Source organism: Schistocerca cancellata, chromosome 12, assembly GCF_023864275.1.
Source record: "Schistocerca cancellata isolate TAMUIC-IGC-003103 chromosome 12, iqSchCanc2.1, whole genome shotgun sequence".
Lineage (NCBI taxonomy): Eukaryota > Metazoa > Arthropoda > Insecta > Orthoptera > Acrididae > Schistocerca > Schistocerca cancellata.
Window position 1 is genome coordinate 52,947,152 of NC_064637.1, and position 24,742 is coordinate 52,971,893.

A 24,742-nucleotide genomic window follows, 5' to 3' on the forward strand; every position below is an offset into this window, starting at 1 on the left:
CGAACATAATACGTGTTCTAAAATTTTACAACTGATCGACGTTAGAAATATAGGTCTATAGTTCTGCACATCTGTTCCACGCAACTTCTTAAAAACGGGGATGACCTGTGCCCTTCTCCAATACTTTGGAACGCTACGCTCTTCTAGAGACCTACGATACACCGCTGCAAGAAGGGGAGCAAGTTCCTTCGCGTACTCTGTTTAAAATCGAACTGGTATCGCATCAGGTCCAGCGGCCTTTCCTCTTTTGAGCGATTTTAATTGTTTCTCTATCCCTCTGTCGTCTATTTCGATATCTACCATTTTGTCATCTGTGCGACAATCTAGAGAAGGAACTACAGTGCAGTCTTCCTCTGCGAAACAGCTTTTGGAAAAAGACATTTAACATTTCGGCCTTTAGTCTGTCATCCTCTGTTTTAGTACCATTTTGGTCACAGAGTGTATGGACATTTTGTTTTGATCCACCTATCGCTTTGACATAAGACCAAAATTTCTTAGGATTTTCTGCCAAGTCAGTACATAGAACTTTACCTTTTACCTCTCTAACTACATTATTCCGTGGTTTATTAAGTTTTCAGAATTATACTGACTTTTTGATCACCCGGTAATAAGACAGTGATCGCATACGTGAACGATAGATATTAGGTAACGCCCGATAGGTATGCAACACACCTAACGTACAGGTGGCACATTTATGAATGGTTCAAATGGCTCTGAGCACTATGGGACTTAACAGCTGTGGTCATCAGTCCCCTAGAACTTAGAACTACTTAAATCTAACTAACCTAAGTACATCACGCACATCCATGCCCTAGGCAGGATTCGAACCTGCGACCGTAGCAGTCGCGCGGTTCCGGACTTCGCGCTTAGAACCGCTAGACCACCGCGGCCGGCGACACATTTATGTTCTTCTGACCAAAGCTACTAGGAAAACTGCCGTAGCCTACATCACTTTTGATAGTCTATTGTGGTCTCACAGCTCTAGCTTCAGGTGACTCACCTTATGTGTATGAACCAGCTGGCGTAGCCATTTGACCAGGGACTGGTGTCCACCAGCAGGGGCAGCGTTTCGACCCAGCGTTCGATACTCGTCCTCAGCTCCTCCTGTTGGCCAAAGATGTCGCCAGCAGGTGCCACTCGCAGCACGCGCCCCAGGAACATGTAGCTCAGCTGGACAAAGGAAGGACGGAATGTTCACACCACTGACTGATTCATCCATTAAATCATGCATTCATAACGACAGTAAATCGTATGGCTAAACAGAATTTTCAGATTTGAGGGTACTTTCAGTATTGGATGTAGCAATCAGAAACTGCACTTACCACCAGATACTCTGACTTGTTAACCCTAGGACGCCTAAGGGTGGGGGGTTCGTTGAACCCACAATTTTTTTATGTCCCCTGCTTTTGCCCAAGTAACTTTCATACTACGTATTCCCTTTAAGTTATTGTTTGTTGGCTATTTTATGAAACAGTGTCGACCTGAGTCGAAACAAGGCCCCTGGAGTGGACAACATTCCATTAGAACTACTGACAACCTTGGGAGAGCCAGGCCTGACAAAACTCTACCATCTGGTGAGCAAGATTTATGAGACAGGCGAAATACCCTCAGACTTCAAGAGGAATATAATAATTTAATAATTCCAATCCCAAAGAAAGCAGGTGTTGACAGATGTGAAAATTGCCGAACTATCAGTTTAATAAGTCACGGCTGCAAAATACTAACGCGAATTCTTTACAGACGAATGGAAAAACTGATAGAAGCCGACCTCGGGGAAGATCAGTTTGGATTCCGTAGAAATGTTGGAACACATGAGGCAATACTGACCTTACGACTTATCTTAGAAGAAAGATTAAGGAAAGGCAAACCTACGTTTCTAGCATTTGTAGACTTAGAGAAAGCTTTTGACAATGTTGTTTGGAATACTCTTTCAAATTCTGAAGGTGGCAGGGGTAAAATGCAGGGAGCGAAAGGCTATTTTCAATTTGTACAGAAAGCAGATGGCAGTTATAAGAGTCGAGGGACATGAAAGGGAAGCAGTGGTTGGGAAGGGGCTGAGACAGGGTTATAGCCTATCCCCGATGTTATTCAAGCTTTATATTGAGCAAGCAATAAAGGAAACAAAAGAAAAATTCGGAGTAGATATTAAAATCCACGGTGAAGAAATAAAAACTATTAGGTTCGCCGATGACATTGTAATTCTGTCAGAGACAGCAAAGGACTTGGAAGAGCAGTTGAACGGAATGGACAGTGTCTTGAAAGTCTAATCCATGCCACGTCGTGTTGCAGCACGTCTGCGTGCTAGCGGGGGCTGTACACGATATTATGGAGGTGTACCAGTTTTTTTTTTTTTTTGGCGCTTCAGTGTATTTAGGTAAGTTATTTCTTCTGTGCACATCTTTACAGCAGACGCACCGTTACATTACTTTGTTTCGTATGGGAGGATAAGGGGCTGACTATATGTTTCGTGAGCTGCTCTTACAATCACAACATTAGCGACCTCAAAGGAATGCATTTGGCCGAAGTGAACCTCATGTTCTGCACTCGACTAAACGGAATTGTTTGCTTATTAGATAGGCATACGAATCTCTCGCTTAGAATACAATTTAATTGGAAGCTGACTCGCACTGTAGTGAATGGTCCGAAATGATGTTGTTTTCCTGGCAAGTGTCACTGTTTACCCGTTCCTGTTCTGAAAACTGGATTTTTTTCTTTTTTCTCGTTTTTTAAAGGAAATGTTGAAGTAATTTGAATTATCTGAATATTTTGGCATATTGGACGACGACATAAATAGTGAAGTAATTCTTTCACTAAAAACATTATGAGAAACGCAGTAGGGCGATGATGAGCGTCGAGTTTTGTTTCACTATAACTGACTTCTAACTATCGCATTACAATTATTATCATTATACATTTTTGTCCTTAAGACACTGATGAACCTGAGTGCTCAATTTTCCCCTTTTATCACGTTTTCTTCTTCTTTTCTCTTTCACTACATCAGTACATCAAAAATCCTCTTCGTGAGTCTGGGTTGTTCGTTCTGTGTATGTGCCCAAAGAATATCAATCGACATTTCCTGATTATATCTGTGAGTCTATCAGTATGTTTGTATAGCTCTTTGGTTGGCCTATTCATCCATGTACCACCTCTATGTACTGCTCCGAAAATTTTTTGCAGGTTTTTACGTTCTACCTTTTCTGTCTCTGTGATGCCCGATGCCCCAATTGTAGTCGTTTCTGACACATATAGAGCTTCAGGTAGTACCACTGTATTGTAGTGCGTGAGTTTCTCCTGTCTTGAGATGCTGCTTTAACTGTAGTGCGTCCGTGCAAGTTTGTACGCTTTCGAAAGTTTTTCTGTTGGCTCTGTATTGGCTGCCTTGTTTGAGCCTCCTATTTGTATGTATTCGCAATATGATTAATATAATCAATATAATTAACAATAATCAATATAATTAATATTATGAGAACAGGAAATAAATAAACGTTTACTCTTATTTTACTTTTATTTGATAGAAATGCTTCCAAAATGTTTCACAGTTCGGAATTCGTATTTTATGACGTGGAAATTAATAATGACAAGTTCAAAACATTGTGACAGTAACACATGATGTAAACTGCTACACTTTTTTGTCTAAGGGTTTGAAAACACCACTTCCCTTTGCAACACGGAGGCATGGGTTCTGTTCTATGCAGTTCGTTTTACTTGTGCTTATGCAGCGCCCATATTGACACGATCAACATGAGAAAATGTCGTGCATTGTGCTCCAGTTACCGTGTATGTTGTACGCTTGTACAATATAGGTTGTGGGTAACGCTTGTATATTCTCCCTTTTTTGAGGTGCCTAAACAAAAAAAATGGCTCTGGTCACTATGCGACATAACTGCTGAAGTCATCAGTCGCCTAGAACATAGAACTAATTAAACCTAACTAACCTAAGGACATCACACACATCCATGCCCAAGGCAGGATTCGAATCTGCGACCGTAGCGGTCGCTCGGTTCCAGACTGTAGCGCCTAGAACTGAAGGCATCAGTCGCCTAGAACATAGAACTAATTAAACCTAACTAACCTAAGGACATCACACACATCCATGCCCAAGGCAGGATTCGAATCTGCGACCGTAGCGGTCGCTCGGTTCCAGACTGTAGCGCCTAGAACTGAAGGCATCAGTCGCCTAGAACATAGAACTAATTAAACCTAACTAACCTAAGGACATCACACACATCCATGCCCGAGGCAGGATTCGAATCTGCGACCGTAGCGGTCGCTCGGTTCCAGACTGTAGCGCCTAGAACTGAAGGCATCAGTCGCCTAGAACATAGAACTAATTAAACCTAACTAACCTAAGGACATCACACACATCCATGCCCGAGGCAGGATTCGAATCTGCGACCGTAGCGGTCACTCGGTTCCAGACTGTAGCGCCTAGAACCGCACGGCGTGCCTAAACAATCTTCTAACAGTGCCTGACAATGAAAAATGTGCTCCTCTTGCTGCTTGCACTTATCACAACTCGCATTGTTCTGGTTTTCACACTAATGACAGAAGCCAGCAGCTGACAACTGAAATTTCTACAAAGTGCAGCAAACAGTGGCGAAACGCTACTCATACCATAATCCTGTAGTACAGAACAAATGTGATATTCTTTTAGGCTTGCATATAAAACACAAGTATAATATGCATCGAAGAGTCCTCATAAAAGTGTAAAAATAAGCGGGTGCAGAACAGTGTCCAGTCGAGGCTAATGTTGTGGATTAGATACCTTAGTCTCACAGTAGAGCTAGCACAAATTTAATGGAAAATTATTATCGACAGACATGAGATTGCTGGTAACTTTCCATGGTGCAGCACAATGTACTCCTTTTCAAACAACTGTACAGAACCGATTGCCGAAAAACTCAGTTCAACGTAACTAGGATTCAGTGAGATAACGAATTCTTTACAGACGAATGGAAAAACTGGTAGAAGCCGACCTCGGGGAACACCAGTTTGAATTCCGTAGAAATGTTGGAACACGTGAGGGAATACTGACCCTACGACTTACCTTAGAAGAAAGATTAAGGAAAGGCAAACCTACGTTTCTAGCATTTGTAGACCTAGAGAAAGCTTTTGACAATGTTGACTGGAATACTCTCTTTCAAATTCTGAAGGTGGCATGGGTAAAATAGAGGGAGCGAAAGGCAATTTACAATTTGTACAGAAGCATCTGTATATTGAGAAAGCAGTAAAGGAAACGAAAGAAAAGTTCGGAGTAGGTATTAAAATCCATGGAGAAGAAATAAAAACTTTGAGGTTCGCCGATGACATTGTAATTCTGTCAAAGGCAGCAAAGGACTTGGAAGAGCAGTTGAACGGAATGGACAGTGTCTTGAAAGGAAGATATAAGACGAACATCAACAAAAGCAAAACGAGGGTAATGGAATGTAGTCGAATTACGTCTGGTGATGCTGAGGGAATTAGATTAGGAAATGAGACACTTAAAGTAGTAAAGGAGTTTTGCTATTTGGGGAGCAAAATAACTGATGATGGTCGAAGTAGAGAGGATATAAAATGTAGACTGGCAATGGCAAGGAAAGCGTTTCTGAAGAAGAGAAATTTGTTAACATCGAGTATAGATTTAAATGTCAGGAAGCCGTTTCTGAAAGTATTTGTATGGAGTGTAGCCATGTATGGAAGTGAAACGTGGACGATAAATAGTTTAGACAAGAAGAGAATAGAAGCTTTCGAAATGTGGTGCTACAGAAGAATGCTGAAGATTAGATGGGTAGATCACATAACTAATGAGGAGGTATTGAATAGAATTGGGGAGAAGAGGAGTTTGTGGCACAACTTGACTAGAAGAAGGGATCGGTTGGTAGGACATGTTCTGAGGCATCAAGGGATCACAAATTTAGTACTGGAGGGCAGCACGGAGGTTAAAAACCGTGGAGGGAGACCAAGAGATGAATACACTAAGCAGATTCAGAAGGATGTAGGCTGCAGCAGGTACCAGGAGATGAAGAGGCTTGCACAGGATAGACTAGCATGGAGAGCTGCATCAAACCAGTCTCAGGACTGAAGACCACAACAACAAACAACAACAACGAAGGCATGGTGACAGAACCCAACTACATGACACGATTTCAGCTGGCGCAGAGTGGCGACATAAACAAGGAAATATGTAAAGCAGAACGTGTACAAACATCGCAGATTGGGTGTGAGCAAGGCAATACAGCCAGTCCGGCAGGAAGGAAAACGACATCGGGACACCCACCTACGTGTGAGGTCGGGTGGATAGCAATATGATTCCCATGGGAGTTCACAAGGCATCAGTACTGATTATTTGAGGAGCAACATATCGGTATTCAAGCAGTGTCGTATCTGAGAAGGTTCTCGATTTTTTCAAAGAGTCCTTGCTACTTTACTGTCAGAAAATTAGGAAGATACTAGGCAAAACATTTAACGATTCGTCGGCCAACGGTTTCTGAGCGACGTCTTTTATCTGTGAATTACACATCTGCAAGAGCCTTCCACCAGTGCTTACTCCTGCAATGTCAGCTACCTCAGTTGTACTTGTAAACAACATACAAGAGCACTAATTTGTTGGGGTTTACGTTAAAGATAGTAAGATGGTAAAAAATCTCAGATATGTCAATTGATCGTGACCAGGCCAAATATCTAACGAAATAAGCATCAAACGAAAACACTACAAAGACCGAAACTTGTCTAGCTTGAAAGGGAAAACGATATGGCGCTATGGTTGCCCGTTAGATGGCGCTGCCATAGGTTAAACGGATATCACCTGCGTTTTTTTAAATAGGAACCCCCAATTTTATTACATATTCGAGTAGTACGTAAAGAAATATGAATGTTTTAGTTGGACCACTTTTTTCGCTTTGTGATAGATGGCGCTGTAATAGTCAAAAACATATGGCTCACAATTTTAGACGAACAGTTGGTAATAGGTAGGTTTTTTAAATTAAAATACAGAGCGTAGGTACGTTTTAACATTTTATTTCGGTTGTTCCAATGTACCTTTGTGAACTTATCATTTCTGAGAACGCATGCTGTTACAGCATCATTGCCTGTAAATACCACATTAATGAAATAAATGCTCAAAATGATGTCCGTCAACCTCAATGCATTTGGCAATACGTGTAACGACATTCCTCTCAACAACGAGTATTTCGCCTTCCGTAATGTTCGCACATGCATTGACAATGCGCTGACGCATGTTGTCAGGCGTTGTCGGTGGATCACGATAGCAAATATCCTTCAACTTTCCCGACAGAAATAAATCCGGGGACGTCAGATCCGGTGAACGTGCAGGCCACGGTATGGTGCTTCGACGACCGATCCACATGTCATGAAATATGCTATTCAATACCGCTTCAACCGAACGCGAGCTATGTGCTAGACATCCATCATGTTGGAAGTACATCGCCATTCTGTCAAGCAGTAACATCTTGTAGTAACATCGGTAGAACATAACGTAAGAAATCAGGATACCATTTAGATTGCCATCGATAAAATGGGGGCCAATTATACTTCCTCCCATAATGCCGCACCATACATTAACCTGCCAAGGTCGCTGATGTTCCAGTTGTCGCAGCCATCGTGGATTTTCCGTTGCCCAATAGTGCATATTATGCCGGTTTACGTTACCGCTGTTGGTGAATGACGCCTCGTCGCTAAATAGAACGCGTGCAGAAACTCTGTCATCGTCCCGTAATTTCTCTTGTGCCCAGTGGCAGAACTGTACACGACGTTCAAAGTTGTCACCGTGCATTTCCTGGTGCATAGAAATATGGTACGGGTGCAATCGAAGTTGATGTAGCATTCTCAACACCGACGTTTTTGAGATTCCAGATTCTCGCGCAATTTGTCTGCTACTGATGTGCGTATTAGCTACGGCAGCAGCTAAAACACCTACTTGGGCATCATTATTTGCTGCAGGTCGTGGTTGACGTTTCACATGTGGCTGAACTCTTCCTGTTTCCTTAAATAACGCAACTATTCGCGCGAACGTTCCGGACACTTGGATGATGTCGTCCAGGATACCGAGCAGCATACTAGCACATGCCCGTTGTGCATTTTGATCACAATAGCCATACATCAACACGATATCGACCTTTTCCGCAATTGGTAAACGGTCCATTTTAACACGGGTAATGTATGACGAAGCAAATAGCGTCTGCACTGGCGGAATGTTACGTGATACTACGTAGTTATACATTTGTGACTATTACAGCGGCATGTAATAAAAAAGGGGGTCCTATTTAAAAATAAACGCAGTTGACATCCGTTTGACCTATGGCAGCGCCATCTAGCGGGCCAACCCTAGCGCCATCTGGTTTCCCCCTTCAAGCTAGACGAGTTTCGTTGTTTGTAGTTTTTTCGTTTGATGCTTATTTCGTGAGATATTTCGTCCAGTCACTATCAGCGGATCACCCTATATATCAGTAGAGCCTTAAGTGTCTGACGTATGGTAAAGCACAGCCTTTTGCAGTACATCTCCTGTTAATGTCCGTAAGGGCGAAACTGCCATTGTGGACATAGATAACTTTTACATTCAATGGTGACAATGATGTTTTTTAGTATTATGGTTAGTTATTGCTTCGTATCTCATTATGATAGCTATGTAATGATAATAAGTGTAACTCTGTTTTGAGGTGATGTTTTTATTGTGGTCTCTATCCCCAGGGGAAACCTTAAAAGGAACCTACAGAAAGTGTTTAAGCTCTTTCATTAAGTTCATCTCACAGCCATCTTCACAGGTTCTGTTCTCTAACTCTGCAGTTTCAGAACACAACTGCAGGAAAAGCACAGCACATACAGAAAATAGACACACATCAGTGGACAGAGCATGCCTCCAAGCTTTTATCTGACATCACCAGTGCACTGTACGGATGCCGCCTGTGAAGCAGCAAGAGCGCAATTCGCCAGAGTCACTGACATCGACTCCCCAGGAAAGGGTAATGTCAGCAGCCCACTTTGGAAATGTGCTCATTGTGTTGCCTATCAATGCGCGCAAACTAAATCGTTGTGACAGTTTGGACTGGTTAGTTTATGTCTATCTGTTCTGACATGCATGCCCCCTTGTGGACCTATTCCGTTGCATGTATTAGCAATCGAAACTTGGAGTGGTGGTACCCACTGATACGTTTCATTTTTATTTACATCTTGTGGTTTCAATGCCGTCGTTTGAATCCCTAGAGGTACTTATGAATAATTGTGTATATATGAGGGTTGGAGAAATAGTAGTGCCAACACTATCTCATACTAAAATGCAGACTTTCACGGCCGGAAATACCATGTCCATTATAATTATCCGGGCTGTTATGCCGTGGTCGGTTAATGAATTCTGTGTTGATTCCCAACGTTTCGTCTCCGACTGCGGGAGACATCTTCAAAGGGGTCAGTAGCTCGATGGAAGGTCCAACACAACCACTGGCTCGCTACTGACTACCGTTAAATTCCTTGCCCGGGCGCCCCCGCGCCGCGGCGTGACGTCACGTGTTTTGAAAACGTCAGTGCAATTGGCCGCTGTCCGTCGCCGTCGATCGCCGTTGCCATCACCCAGTAGTGGGCGGGTGGTACACATCTTCTTTAACACCGGCATCCATAATTTCACGCCCTCCTCCTTTCGGTTATTTGGGTGTTTAGCGATTTCGATGGCCTCCCTGTAGAGCCTTTCGTAATATCCGCTTGTGGCCGCTAGTACTTGCGTCTCCTCGAAACGAATATTGTGGTTCCCTGGCTGGAAAGCATGCTCCGCAACAGCTGATCGTTCCGTTTCACCTCTTCTACAATTTCCCTTGTGCTCTTCCAAACGTTCAGAAACAGTTCTTTTAGTGGTACCCACATAAACATCACCACAGCTGCATAGGATCCTATACACTCCAGCTTTTTCCAATGGTTTGCGAGCGTCCTTGGCAGGCTTAAGGTATTCCTGTATCTTCCTGGTGGGCTTGTAAATTACAGTAATATTCCGCTTCGTCAAGATCCTCCCTATTCTTTCCGTTACGTTTCTAAGAAACGTCAGGAAAACCTTAGATTTTGCAGTAGCCTGTACGTCAGTACGATTTCAGCGTGGCACGTTTTATTTCGGCGGACGAATATCCGTTCTTCATCAGTGCATTGTGGAGATGTTCCATCTCAGCGTCGAGCAACTCAGGTTCACAAATATTTCTAGCTCTGTCCGCTAACGTCTTGATAACACCCCGCTTCTGTTGTGGGTGGTGGTTCGAAGACGAAACGTTGGGAATCGACACAGAATTCATCAACCGACCACGGCATAACAGCCCGGATAATTATAATGGACATAACACTATCTCAACATGAAGGACATGTTCCAAATGGCGTGCACACCGTCCGTAACTGAGAGCGACAGGTCAACTGGAGGAGTGCACTGACCAGTCATGGCTGTGTTTGAGTCGCCGGCCGTTGTGGTCGTGCGGTTCTAGGCGCTTCAGTCTGGAACCGCGCAACCGCTACGGTCGCAGGGTCGAATCCTGCCTCGGGTATGGATGTGTGTGCTGTCCTTAGGTTAGTTAGGTTTAAGTAGTTCTAAGCTCTAGGGGACTTACGACACCAGATGTTAAGTCCCATAGTGCTCAGAGCCATTTGAACCATTTTTGTGTTTGAGTCAGTTGCTGTGTGTACTGTCTGAAAGTGTGTGTGGGGGGGGGTGGAAGGGGGAGCAGTTTTAGCACCCATAGAGTATCTTTAGGAAACGTGAACAACATGAATGGAACGGGATTGAAGTGGCACGTGGTTGGAGTGGCAACAGTGTTTTCAGGGACTGCATGCAGCGTTGACATACCGTGCAGTGGTGAGATGCGTGAAAATGTTTTGGGATGGTGGGGAGGCTGCCCGGGTGGCCGAGCGGTTCTAGGCGCTACAGTCTGGAACCGCGTGACCACTACATTCGCATTCGAATCCTGCCTCTGGCATGGATGTGTGTGATGTCGTTAGGTTAGTTAGGTTTAAGTTCTAGGGGACTGATGACCTCAGATGTTAAGTCGCAAAGTGCTCAGAGCCATTTGAACCATGTGATGGTGGGGATGTCATTAGTGACTGGCCCCATTTGGGCTGTCCCTGGGGACGAAACGAGAATTGACCTGCTTGCCTTCCTGCTGTGTGTGGATCACCGGTGGACTGTATCCCATTGTCTTCCATGACAAAGCACGACACCACTCTGTGCTCGGGAAGCCCTCCGTATGTGAGGTTGTACAATATGAGTCCACGTGATTATGAGCTCTTTGCCAAATAGATGGAACCTCTTCATGGCATCCATTACAACTCAATGGAAGACATTATTCGTGCTGTAGGGTCGCCTTTGCGAGACATCGACAGAGATGGAGATGCTGATGTTCCCATATGGTTGAGGGAAGGTGATCGAGATATGGTGTAATTATCCTGAGTGTGTGTAATATGAAGAAAGTCTTTAAGTAAAGTCTGGATGAATAAATTATAACTGTGTTTCCATATCCAGCCCTTGTACATGACGGCCAAAATAGAACAGATCCCTGAAATATTTGATGCACCTTGAGATACACAACCCCAGTTGTAGAAAATGTAAGTTGGGTTGCCTACCTTAAGGTGCGTGAAATATCTTCCCGGCCACTTTTATTTTGCCCGCCCCGTATGTAGTGTGTGAAGCCAGGGAGGCCAGTCGGAGGTGGACTCACCAAGACGTCTCCGAGCTCCTGGTCGTCCTCCTGCTGCTGCACGTGCCTCTGGCAGGCGTCGAAGGCTGCGCTGTCCTTCCTCAGGGCCCTCATGTCCCTCGGCTCCAGCCTCACGTCGGCGTGCCACGTTGACAGTCCAGATCTCTACAAACACACACGAAAACACGCACTCCAGTAACTGTGGGTACCACTTTTCACGTACTGCATCATCTTGCTCCTACACTACTGGCCATTAAAATTGCTACACCAAGAAGAAATGCACATGATAGATGGATATTCATTGGACAAATATATTATACTAGAACTGACATGTGATCACATTTTCTCGCAATTTGGGGGCATAAATCCTGAGAAATCAGTACCCAGAACAACCACATCTGGCCGTAATAACGGCCTTGATACGCCTGGGCATTGAGTCAAAAAGAGCTTGGATGGCGTGTACAGGTACAGCTGCCAATGCAGCTTCAACACGATACCACAGCTCATCAAGAGTAGTGACTGGCGTATTGTGACGAGCCAGTTGTTCGGCCACCATTCACCAGACGCTTTCAGTTGGTGAAAGATCTGGAGAATGTGCTGGCTAGGAGAGCAGTCAATATTTTCTGCCTCCAGAAAGGCCCGTACAGGACCTGCAACATGCGGTCGTGCATTATCTTGCTGAAATTTATGGTTTCGCAGGGATCGACTGAAGGGTAGAGCCACGGGTCGTAATACATCTGAAATGTAACGTCCACTGTGACCGAGACGTCCAGGTGACCGAGACATGTAACCTATGATACCCCATACCATCACGCCGGGTGATACGCCAGTATGGCGATGACGAATACACGCTTCCAATGTGCGTTCACCGCGATGTCGCCAAACACGGATGCGACCATTATGATGCTGTAAACAGAACCTGGATTCATCCGAAAAAATGACGTTTTGCCATTCGTGCACCCAGGTTCGTTGTTGAGTACACCATCGCAGGCGCTCCTGTCTGTGAAGCAGTGTCAAGGATAACCGCAGACATGGCCTCCGAGCTGATAGTCCATGCTGCTGCAAACGTCGTCGTCGAACTGTTCGTGCAGATGGTTGTTTTCTTGCAAACGTCCCCATCTGTTGACTCAGCGATCGAGACGTGGCTGCACGATCCGTTACAGCCATGCGGATAAGATGCCTGTCATCTCCACTACTAGTGATACACAGCTTCTTCTTCCTGTCGGTTAAATTTCGCGTATGTACCACCTCATCTTCGTGGTGTAACAATTTTAATAGCCAGTAGTGTATATTACATCTATGCGTACATTGCAAACCACCGAATGGCACATGGTTACCATATATCACTACTAATTCCCTTTCCTCGTAAATGGCGCAAGGGAGGAAATACAGTCTATATCTTTCCATATACAGGGAGCGAAAGGCAATATACAATTTGTACCGAACCCAGACGGCAGTTATAAGAGTCGAGGGGCATGAAAGAGAAGCAGTGGTTGGGAAAGGAGTGAGACAGGGTAGTAGCCTATCTTCAATGTCATTCAGTCTATATATTGAGCAAGCAGTAAAGGAAACAAAAGAAAAATTTGGAGTAGGAATTAAAATCCATGGAGAAGAAAGAAAAGCTTTGCAGTTTGCCAATTGTACTGTAATTCTGTAAGAGGTAGCAAAGGGCCTGTAAGACCAGTTGAATAGAATGGACAGTGTCTTGAAAGGAGGCTTTAACATGAACATCAACAAAAGCAAAACGAGGATAGTGGAATGTAGTCGAATTAAATCCGGTGATGCTGAGGGAATTAGATTACGAAGTGGGACACTTAAAGTGTCAGACCCTTTTTCCTATTCGGGGAGCAAAATAACTGATGATGTTCGAAGGAGAGAGGATATAAAATGTAGACTGGCTAGGGCAAGGAAAGCGTTTCTGTAGATGAGAAATTTGTTAACATCCAGGACGGATTTAAGCGTCAGAAAGTATTTGTATGGAGTTTAGCCATGTATGGAAGTGAAACATGGACGACAAGCAGTTTAGACAAGAAGAGAATTGAAACTTTCGAAATGTGGTACTACAGATAAATGTTAAGGATTAGATGAGTAGATCACGTAACTAATGGCGAGGTACTGAATAGAATTTGGGAGAAGAGGAATTTGTGGCACAACTTGACAAGAAGAAGAGATTGGTTTGTAGGACACGTTCTGAGGCATCAAGCGATCACCAATTTAATACTGGAGGGAAGTGTGAAGTGTAAAAATCGTAGAGGGAGACCAAGAGATAAGTACGCTAAGCAGATTCAGAAGGATGTAGGTTGCAGTAGGTACTGGGAGATGAAGAAGATTGCACAGGATAGAGTAGCATGGAGAGCTGCATCAAACCAGTCTCTTGAGTGAGGACAACAACAACAATACATTTTAGTGGTATGTCACATATTACATCTGTGTCGGATGTATTTTAGTTCTGTACGTCACACAACTTCACGGGAAGTAAATTTTATATATTTTTAAAACTGGTTCGATAACGTGGCAGACGGTAAAGCCATATTCTGTCGATCGTGCACCATCTTGTACCTTGAAACAGAATACGGTCTTTTACCATGAAATGTGCGATACTTAACAAATGAACTGAGTTTCGTTAAAATCTTAAAAATTTTATGTGCCTTAAAAATGGAAATTTGTTTTAGTTTCCAGCAGCTTCTGTTTTGAAATGTATTTTACAACTGATTTTTAATGACACTTCTGCCTAATTTGATTTCACTTACTGATTGGCACAAAAGGCTATGAGCACTATGGAACTTAACATCTGAGGTCATCAGTCCCCTAGAACTTAGACCTACTTAAACCTAACTAACCTAAGGACATCACACACATCCATGCCCGAGGCAGGATTCGAACCTGCGACCATAACAGTCGCGCGGTTCCGGACTGAAGCGCCTAGAACCGCTCGGCCACAACGGCCGGCACTTACAGATTACTGATGTGTAGTAAGGTAATAATGTAACTTACAGGAGACTATATACAGTAATGACAAAATGTTCTTGATAGCAACGCTTTTAACTTTGCTTAAAACTACAGTTGAGATCGCATTAACATATTTTTTTTCTTATCAGCGGTTTCGGCTCATGTCGAAGACATCCTCAGATTCTTAGGACTGAGGAGCTGCCAGCAACAGCCGTAGGGGGCTCAACAAATCTGAGGATTGCTTCAACATAAGCGAAACGGGTAATAGTAAACACATGTTATTGCGATCTTGACTGTTCTTTTAATAAAGTTTTGCACCAGATCGCTACGCACCGTTGACAATGTTGTCTAAATTTAAACGACGCTTTTAACACTCAACAGAATATTTCTCCTTGGTACATAACTATGCCCTACCTTGGAAAAGAAGCCCTTAATTTTCCTTATTAGATCTTGTAATTTCAGAAAAAGACTGACGCACATACAAAGTGAAAGCCATCATTCAGAAAGGGAATAAGAAAATATATCTTAAACTTATGTTACAGAGCTGGATTGAAGTAAAAATCTCAAAACACTCTAACATACACCAGAAATTCTTGGGAAATGACTGTGATTAAAAACTTTTTTGTCATTGGGCTGTTTTATTTACAGTCCGAATAATTAAGAGTAACTGTTTACTTTTTGTGTCTGTCTAGTTTTGATGTGTTTCACTAAATTCTACGAAGAAGAGGTTTTCGACAGTCGTTTCGAAGAATTGTACAACGGATGATGTAGAAATTCCTTTAGATCTGGTTGTGTCACTGATTAAATTACGAGGAAAAAACGGTAAATGTATTCATACTATTAACACAGAGCGCCTACAATCCCATCTACGCTAGAAATGCTTGGAAAATGACTGTCATTAAAATAGTTTTTCGCAGTTGGACTGTGTTGTTATTTACAGTCCAGAGATTAATGGTAACTGTTTACTTTTTGTTTCTGTCTTGGCTTCATGTGTTTCACTGATTTCTATTAAGGAGAGGGTTTTGGCCGTGGTTTCGAGTAATTCTGCTACGGATTATGCAGAAATTCCTTTCACATCTGGTTGTCTCCCTGATTAAATCACAAAGAAAAAGCACTATTGATGCAGAGCGCCTCTTCTAAATAAAAATTACACCAGAAATTCATTCGTTGTCTGCATACGGTGTTATCATTTCGGCATCGGCGCGCGTCGGCAAGATAAAAGAGAAAGTCTCACCGCAGCTGCAAACCCAGAGGAAGATAACAGCCAAGCCATTAATTATCTTCTTTTTTTCCGGAAGCGAGACCTACTTCACCGCTCGGCGGGTTGCCGCATTCCGCATTTGCGATATCCCGCGCTAGGCGAGGTATTGTGACAAATGAATGCGAGCGATAGGTGGGGCAGTGCTCAGCAGGGCTGCCAACATTAATCACGAGCAGCTCTGCGAGCACCTGTTATGTCCCCAAGCAGTGCTGCCCGAGGACCTCCTTCCCACTCCTTCCATTATTTTTTAAAAAAATTATATTCCCCTTCTATTTTCTTTAGTTTTATTCTCCTCCGGTCGAGTATTATTGGATTTCACCGCATATTCGGTCCACCGCCGCGAGCGCGCATTAATACGGGCTCGTGATGTACGACAATCGTTGTGGGCTGCAGTTTGTCGTATTGTCGAGATTTAGCGCGCTGTGAAGCGAAAAATCGCAAGAAAGTCTACAGAACGCTCGCCGTGTAAGGACATTGCTCCTGAACTGCTGCTTAACAGGAATCGGCCATTTCTCAAGAATCAGAGGACACGTGTGAAGTTTTCGAACTTTAACAGTTTTAAATAATAAGTGTAGCCGATAGTGTAAGAGTAATTGTCGAAATGAAAAGAAAACATCTTTAAAAATGAATCGAAATATGTGAAATGTTAATCAGGAATTATGGTACGTCGTTCTATATATAAATTTCCCTGCGTGTAATTATTTATTTATTTATTTATTTATTTATTTATTTTTGCATTCGGAATGTTTTTCCCAACTTGTACTACGGGCAGAGATCATGGATTGCCAGTAGGGACACCTACAGCTTTAAATCGATAAAAATTTCATCTATAGTAAGCACATTAGGCTGCAGTAACATTAACTGAAACACAATTCAAATATGTATGTTGTCGTTTAGAAAAGACATTTTGTGCTACATAATGGACTACCGCAGTGTTGACGGTTATTAACTGTGATTAAGCTGTACACAAATTATCTACTTAATAAATACTTAAAAACAAATAAAATAGTATTTGTGATAAGATAATGTGAAAGGGGAGTTTCATATTCATGATTAATACGTTAGCTTCGCAAAGTATATTTGTTAAGTTGCGCCCCTTTATGTTAAAACTCTCCACAAATAGGAAGTTTTAGCGGTAAGCCAGTATGTTGTGTCAGAAGCCAGTTAAGAAACCTCTCTAACTACGCATTATTCATTCGTGTGCGGCGAGTATGTGTTGAGAAATAGGGACGTTGGCTTGAAAAATTGTATATATATATATATATATATATATATATATATATATATATATACACTCCTGGAAACGGAAAAAAGAACACATTGACACCGGTGTGTCAGACCCACCATACTTGCTCCGGACACTGCGAGAGGGCTGTACAAGCAATGATCACACGCACGGCACAGCGGACACACCAGGAACCGCGGTGTTGGCCGTCGAATGGCGCTAGCTGCGCAGCATTTGTGCACCGCCGCCGTCAGTGTCAGCCAGTTTGCCGTGGCATACGGAGCTCCATCGCAGTCTTTAACACTGGTAGCATGCCGCGACAGCGTGGACGTGAACCGTATGTGCAGTTGACGGACTTTGAGCGAGGGCGTATAGTGGGCATGCGGGAGGCCGGGTGGACGTACCGCCGAATTGCTCAACACGTCGGGCGTGAGGTCTCCACAGTACATCGATGTTGTCGCCAGTGGTCGGCGGAAGGTGCACGTGCCCGTCGACCTGGGACCGGACCGCAGCGACGCACGGATGCACGCCAAGACCGTAGGATCCTACGCAGTGCCGTAGGGGACCGCACCGCCACTTCCCAGCAAATTAGGGACACTGTTGCTCCTGGGGTATCGGCGAGGACCATTCGCAACCGTCTCCATGAAGCTGGGCTACGGTCCCGCACACCGTTAGGCCGTCTTCCGCTCACGCCCCAACATCGTGCAGCCCGCCTCTAGTGGTGTCGCGACAGGCGTGAATGGAGGGACGAATGGAGACGTGTCGTCTTCAGCGATGAGAGTCGCTTCTGCCTTGGTGCCAATGATGGTCGTATGCGTGTTTGGCGCCGTGCAGGTGAGCGCCACAATCAGGACAGCATACGACCGGGGCACACAGGGCCAACACCCGGCATCATGGTGTGGGAAGCGATCTCCTACACTGGCCGTACACCACTGGTGATCGTCGAGGGGACACTGAATAGTGCACGGTACATCCAAACCGTCATCGAACCCATCGTTCTACCATTCCTAGACCGGCAAGGGAACTTGCTGTTCCAACAGGACAATGCACGTCCGCATGTATCCCGTGCCACCCAACGTGCTCTAGAAGGTGTAAGTCAACTACCCTGGCCAGCAAGATCTCCGGATCTGTCCCCCATTGAGCATGTTTGGGACTGGATGAAGCGTCGTCTCACGCGATCTGCACGTCCAGCACGAACGCTGGTCCAACTGAGGCGCCAGGTGGAAATGGCATGGCAAGCCGTTCCACAGGACTACATCCAGCATCTCTACGATCGTCTCCATGGGAGAATAGCAGCCTGCATTGCTGCGAAAGGTGGATATACACTGTACTAGTGCCGACATTGTGCATGCTCTGTTGCCTGTGTCTATGTGCCTGTGGTTCTGTCAGTGTGATCATGTGATGTATCTGACCCCAGGAATGTGTCAATAAAGTTTCCCCTTCCTGGGACAATGAATTCCCGGTGTTCTTATTTCAATTTCCAGGAGTATATATATATATAGAGAGAGAGAGAGAGAGAGAGAAAGAGAGAGAGAGAGATAGACAGTTGTGTTTCACAAAAACCATGTTTTCTAAATCTATGTATCTATGTTGACTGTGTGTCAATAGACTTTGTACGGTTGTGGCACAACCGAACAAAGTCTATTGACACACAGTCAACATAGATTTAGAAAACATGGTTTTTGTCAAACACAACCAGCTCTTTACTCGCACGAAATGTTGAGTGCTATTGACAAAGGATTCCAGATTGATTCCGGATTTCCGGAAGACTTTTGACACCTTACCACGCAAGCGTCTTGTAGTGAAATTGCGTGCACCTGGAATATCGTCTGAATTAACTGACTGAATTCGTGATTTCCTGTCAGAGAGGTCACAGTTCGTAGTAACTGACGGAAAGTCATCGAGTAAAACAGAAGTGATTTCTGGCGTTCGCCAGTGTAGTGTTATAGGCCCTTACTTGTTCCTTATCTATATAAACCATTTGGGAAACAATCTGAGCAGCCTTCTTAGGTTGTTTGCGGATGACGCTGTCGTTTATTGATTAATAAAGTCATCAGAAGATCGAAACAAATTCCAAAACGATTTAGAAGGATATCTGCATGGTGCGAAAATTGGCAAATGACGCTAAGTAACGAAAAGCGTGAGGTCCTCCACATGAATGCTAAAATATATCCGTTAAACTTCGGTTACTCGATAATTAGTAAAATCTAAAAGCTGTAAATTCAACTAAATACCTGAGGAATTACAAGTACGGAAAACTTAAATTGGAAGGAACACATAGAAAATGTTGTGGAGTAGGCTAACCAAAGACTGCGTTTCATTGGCAGGACACTTAGAAAATGTAACAGATCCGTTAAAGACGCAGCCTACACTAGGTCTATCCGTCCTCTTTTGGAATACTGCTGCGCGGTGTGGGATGCTTATCAGATAGGACTGACGGACTACATCGAGAAAGTACAAAGAAGGGCAGCACGCTTCGTATTATCGTGTAATAGGGGAGAGAGTGTCACTGAAATGGTACAGGATTTATGGGGGATTTAATTAAGAAAAAGGTACTTTTCGTTGCGGTGGAATATTCTAACGAAATTCCAATCACCAACTTATTCTTCGAATGCGAAAATATTTTGTTGGCATCTACCTACACTACTGACCATTAAAATTGCTACACCACGAAGATGACGTGCTACAGACGCGAAATTTAATAGACAGGAAGAAGATGCTGTGATATGCAAATGATTAGCTTTTCAGAGCATTCACACAAGTTTGGCGCCGGTGGCGACACCTACAACGTGCTGACATGAGGAAAGTATACAACCCATTTCTCGTACACAAACAGCAGTTGACCGGCGTTTCCTGGTGAAACGTTGTTGTGATGCCTCGTGTAAGAAGGAGAAATGCGTACCATCACGTTTCCGACTTTGATAAAGGTCAGATTGTAGCCTGTTGCGATTGCGGTTTATCGTATCGTGACATTGCTGCTCGCGTTGGTCGAGATCCAATGACTGTTAGGAGAATATGAAACTGTTGTGTTCAGGAGGGTAATATGGAACGCCGTGCTGGATCCCAATGGCATAACTAGCAGTCGAGATGACAGGCATCTTATCCGCATGACTGTAACGGATCGTGTAGCCATGTCTCGATCCGTGAGTCAACATGTGGGGACGCTTGCAAGACAACAACCATCTGCACGAACAGTTCGACGACGTTTCCACCAGCATGCACTATCAGCTCGGAGACCATGGCTGCGGTTACCCTTGACGCTGCATCACAGACAGGAGCGCCTGCGATTGTGTACTCAACGACGAACCTGGGTGCACGACTGGCAAAACGTCATTTTTTCGGATGAATCTAGGTTGTGTTTACAGAATGGGGTGCCATTGGTCACACGTCTCGGTCACCTCTTGTTCGCATTGAGGACACTTTGAACAGTGGACGTTACATTTCAGATGTGCCTCTATCCTTCTTTCGATCTCTGCGAAACCCTACATTCCAGCACGATAATGCACGAGCGCATGTTGCAGGTCCTGTACGGGCCTTTCTGGATACAGAAAATGTTCGACTGCTGCCCTGGCCAGCACATTCTGCAGATCTCTCACCAATTGAAAACGTCTGGTCAATGGTGGCCGAGCAACTGGCTCGTCACAATACGCCAGTCACTACTCTTGATGAACTGTGGTATCGTGTTGAAGCTGCATGGGCAGCTGTACCTGTACACGCCATCCAAGCTCTTTTTGACTCAATTCCCAGGCGTATCAAGGCCGTTATTACGGCCAGAGGTGGTAGTTCTGGTTACAGATTTCTCAGAATCTATGCACCCAAATTGCATGCAAATGTAATCACATGTTAGTTCTAGTATAATATATTTGTCCAATGAATACCCGTTTATCATCTGCATTTATTCTTAGTGTAGCAATTTTAATGGCCAGTAGTTTACACAGGGAGAAAGTATCACCATGATAAAATAAGGGAAATTAGAGATCGTAAGGAAAGATATAGGTGTTTGTTCTTTCGACGATCCGTACGAGATTGGATTAATAGATAATTGTGATGGTGGGTCGATGAACACTCTGCCAGGAACTTGAATATGATTTGCAGAGATGAAATGATTTTTAATGAATGTTGTTGTTGTCATTGTTGTTGTTGTTGTGATGGTGATGGTCCTGTCGTCACACCCACTCCAACTAAACCCAGTTGTATGTCCTTATTACATCTTACCCCGACAAAGTATGTTGCAAGTGGTCATCCCAAGGGGTTTATTTAATGGGCCACGAGTTAACGCCAAAATATGTAATCGTACTTCGCACAGCCTCTGACCAGCCACGACCATTAACAATTGCTTCGTGGCGAGTGACACAGCCGCAAATTTATTGACAGAAAATTTCATTACCCAATCTAGCTGCAATAGAGTCACTACCATTTATACCGCGATCAGCTGATTCTGCTACTCCAGTTTTCAATAGATACGCGTAAATGTACGCCATCACCGTTTGTCATTTTAATGCGTAACTACTGTTATAGAAAACGCGAGCGAGAACAACGATCCACATTCATTAACGCCGTTCGGCATACGTATCTAAACATGACAACTTTTAATACACAGCACATAACGTTATTCTAACAGGATTGATTCGACACCATCCTTTTCACAGCAAAAGGCAGTAAAAAGGTACCCATCGATATCTCGCGGGGAGGGGCACTATGCCCCACTGTTATACGTCTTTTGTCGGTATCTTTGAAACTATCATCCCAGATGTAGTCCTCCTCACATACATAAATGAACTGCCATGCCAAAGGATCTGTTGTGGGTACGCGTCTTCAAACACAGCGATATGTAAACAGGCAGAATACGGCGCTGAGGTCTGCAACGGCTATATAAGACAACAAGTGTCTGAAGCTGTTGTTACATCGCTTACTGCTGGTACAGGGTGTTTCAAAAATGACCGGTATATTTGAAACGGCAATAAAAACTAAACGAGCAGCGATAGAAATACACCGTTTGTTGCAATATGCTTGGGACAACAGTACATTTTCAGGCGGACAAACTTTCGAAATTACAGTAGTTACAATTTTCAACAACAGATGGCGCTGCAAATGATGTGAAAGATATAGAAGACAACGCAGTCTGTGGGTGCGCCATTCTGTACGTCGTCTTTCTGCTGTAAGCGTGTGCTGTTCACAACGTGCAAGTGTGCTGTAGACAACATGGTTTATTCCCTAGAACAGAGGATTTTTCTGGTGTTGGAATTCCACCGCCTAGAACACAGTGTTGTTGCAACAAGACGAAGTTTTCAACGGAGGTTTAATGTAACCAAAGGACCGAAAAGCGATACAATAAAGGATCTGTTTGAAAAATTTCAACGGACTGGGAACGTGACGGATGAACGTACTGGAAAGGTAGGGCGACTGCGTTCGGCAACCACAGAGGGCAACGCGCAGCTAGTGCAGCAGGTGATCCGACAGCGGCCTCGGGTTTCCGTTCGCCGCGTTGCAGCTGCGGTCCAAATGACGCCAACGTCCACGTATCGTCTCGTGCGCCAGAGTTTACACCTCTATCCATACAAAATTCAAACGCGGCAACCCCTCAGCGCCGCAACAATTGCTGCACGAGAGACATTCGCTAACGATATAGTGCACAGGATTGATGACGGCGATATGCATGTGGGCAGCATTTGGTTTACTGACGAAGCTTATTTTTACCTGGACGGCTTCATCAATAAACAGAACTGGCGCATATGGGGAACCGAAAAGCCCCATGTTGCAGTCCCATCGTCCCTGCATCCTCAAAAAGTACTGGTCTGGGCCGCCATTTCTTCCAAAGGAATCATTGGCCCATTTTTCAGATCCGAAACGATTACTGCATCACGCTATCTGGACATTCTTCATTAATTTGTGGCGGTACAAACTGCCTTAGACGACACTGCGAACACCTCGTGGTTTATGCAAGATGGTGCCCGGCCACATCGCACGGCCGACGTCTTTAATTTCATGAATGAATATTTCGATGATCGTGTGATTGCTTTGGGCTATCCGAAACATACAGCAGGCGGCGTGGATTGGCCTCCCTATTCGCCAGACATGAACCCCTGTGACTTCTTTCTGTGGGGACACTTGAAAGACCAGGTGTACCGCCAGAATCCAAAAACAATTGAACAGCTGAAGCAGTACATCTCATCTGCATGTGAAGCCATTCCGCCAGACACGTTGTCAAAGGTTTCGGGTAATTTCATTCAGAGACTACGCCATATTATTGCTACGCATGGTGGATATGTGGAAAATATCGTACTATAGAGTTTCCCAGACCACAGTGCCATCTGTTGTTGAAAATTGTAACTACTGTAATTTCGAAAGTTTGTGCGCCTGAAAATGTACTGTTGTCCGAAGCATATTGCAACAAACGGTGTATTTCTATCGCTGCTCGTTTAGTTTTTATTGCCGTTTCAAATATACCGGTCATTTTTGAAACAACCTGTATATATCAACGGGGACAGGTGAAAATGTGTGACGCGACTGGGACTCGAATACGGGGTCTCCTGCTTACATGGCAGACGCTCTATCCATCCGAGCCACCGAGGGTCAGAGGATAGTGCGACTGCAGGGACTTATTCCTTGCACGCTTGACCTTCTTCTGTGCTGGATGCACACGCTTTGCCCGAACTCTTACGGGACTCGTCGGCTTAGTCTGCCGCGAGTAATGAGTGCATGGGCAAATATCTATTAAGAGCACTACGAATATAGGTTGTGGACTGTTGGCAATGTGGGTCCCATGGGAAGCGTGCAAGGGATAAGTCCCTGCAGTCGTACAATCCTCTGTGCCCTCAGTGGCTCGGATAGGGCTCTGCCACATAAGCAGGAGATACTGGGTTCGTGTCCTGGTCGGGGCACACATTTTCAACTGTCCCCATTGATGTATATCAACATCTGTCGGCAGCTAAGGGTTTCGATTTAATCATCGTTTTGTTTAATTGTATGGCTAGGGACCCCCGTTCGACAGGTGCCGGTCTTTCAATTTGATGCCATTTATGCGACCTGCAGTTGTTGAGGTTGAGAGGATGATGGTGTGGGCAGCACAACACCCAGCCGCTGGGCGGAGAAAATTCCCCGACCCAACCGGGAATCGAACCAGGGTCCAGAGGATTGACAATCCATCACGCTGACCAGAAAAGGTAGGTGCTATCACGCTGCAAAACACCATTTCTAGAGGACCGGTAAGTTCGGGAGGCAACATAGTGGAAGGTCAGTTTAGGTTCCGGATAAATTTAGGAATAAGTGAGACAGTGCTGATCTCAACTAGGGAGACTGAAGAAGGAAAATATACATCAGCTGCAGTTATAAATTAAAAAGAAGTTTAGACTTTCTTGACTGCAGTACAGTCGCTGTAATACTCAAGATAACAGTGACAAAACACGAGGAGTGAAATGATATCTACAAGAGAAGCCAGACATGGAATTATACGGAATGAACCACGTGAAAGGAAACCAGTAGTTGAGAGGGGACTGAAACGAATTTTCAGGCTCGTATCCATGTCATTCAGTCCCTATTTGCAGCAAACAGTTAAAGAAACAACGCATATATTGGTGCAACGATTAAAGTTAGCGTAGAGAAAATAAAACCTTCAATATGTTCCAGACGTACGAGGTGCATTCAAGTTCTAAG

The 24,742-nt window shown here is 44.2% G+C and overlaps 1 protein-coding gene across 1 annotated transcript in view; it reads right to left on the bottom strand.

Annotated features, from left to right (window-relative positions):
• Positions 1 to 24,742, bottom strand: part of LOC126109447 (uncharacterized) — a 62,229-nt gene that overhangs the window by 14,383 nt on the left and 23,104 nt on the right. Inside the window, exons 3-4 of the mRNA XM_049914477.1 lie at positions 11,676 to 11,819; positions 1,001 to 1,170 (exon numbers count right to left, since the gene is read on the bottom strand). Of these exons, the coding sequence (XP_049770434.1) occupies positions 1,001 to 1,170; positions 11,676 to 11,819 (314 nt within the window). The remainder of the gene's footprint in view (positions 1 to 1,000; positions 1,171 to 11,675; positions 11,820 to 24,742) is intronic.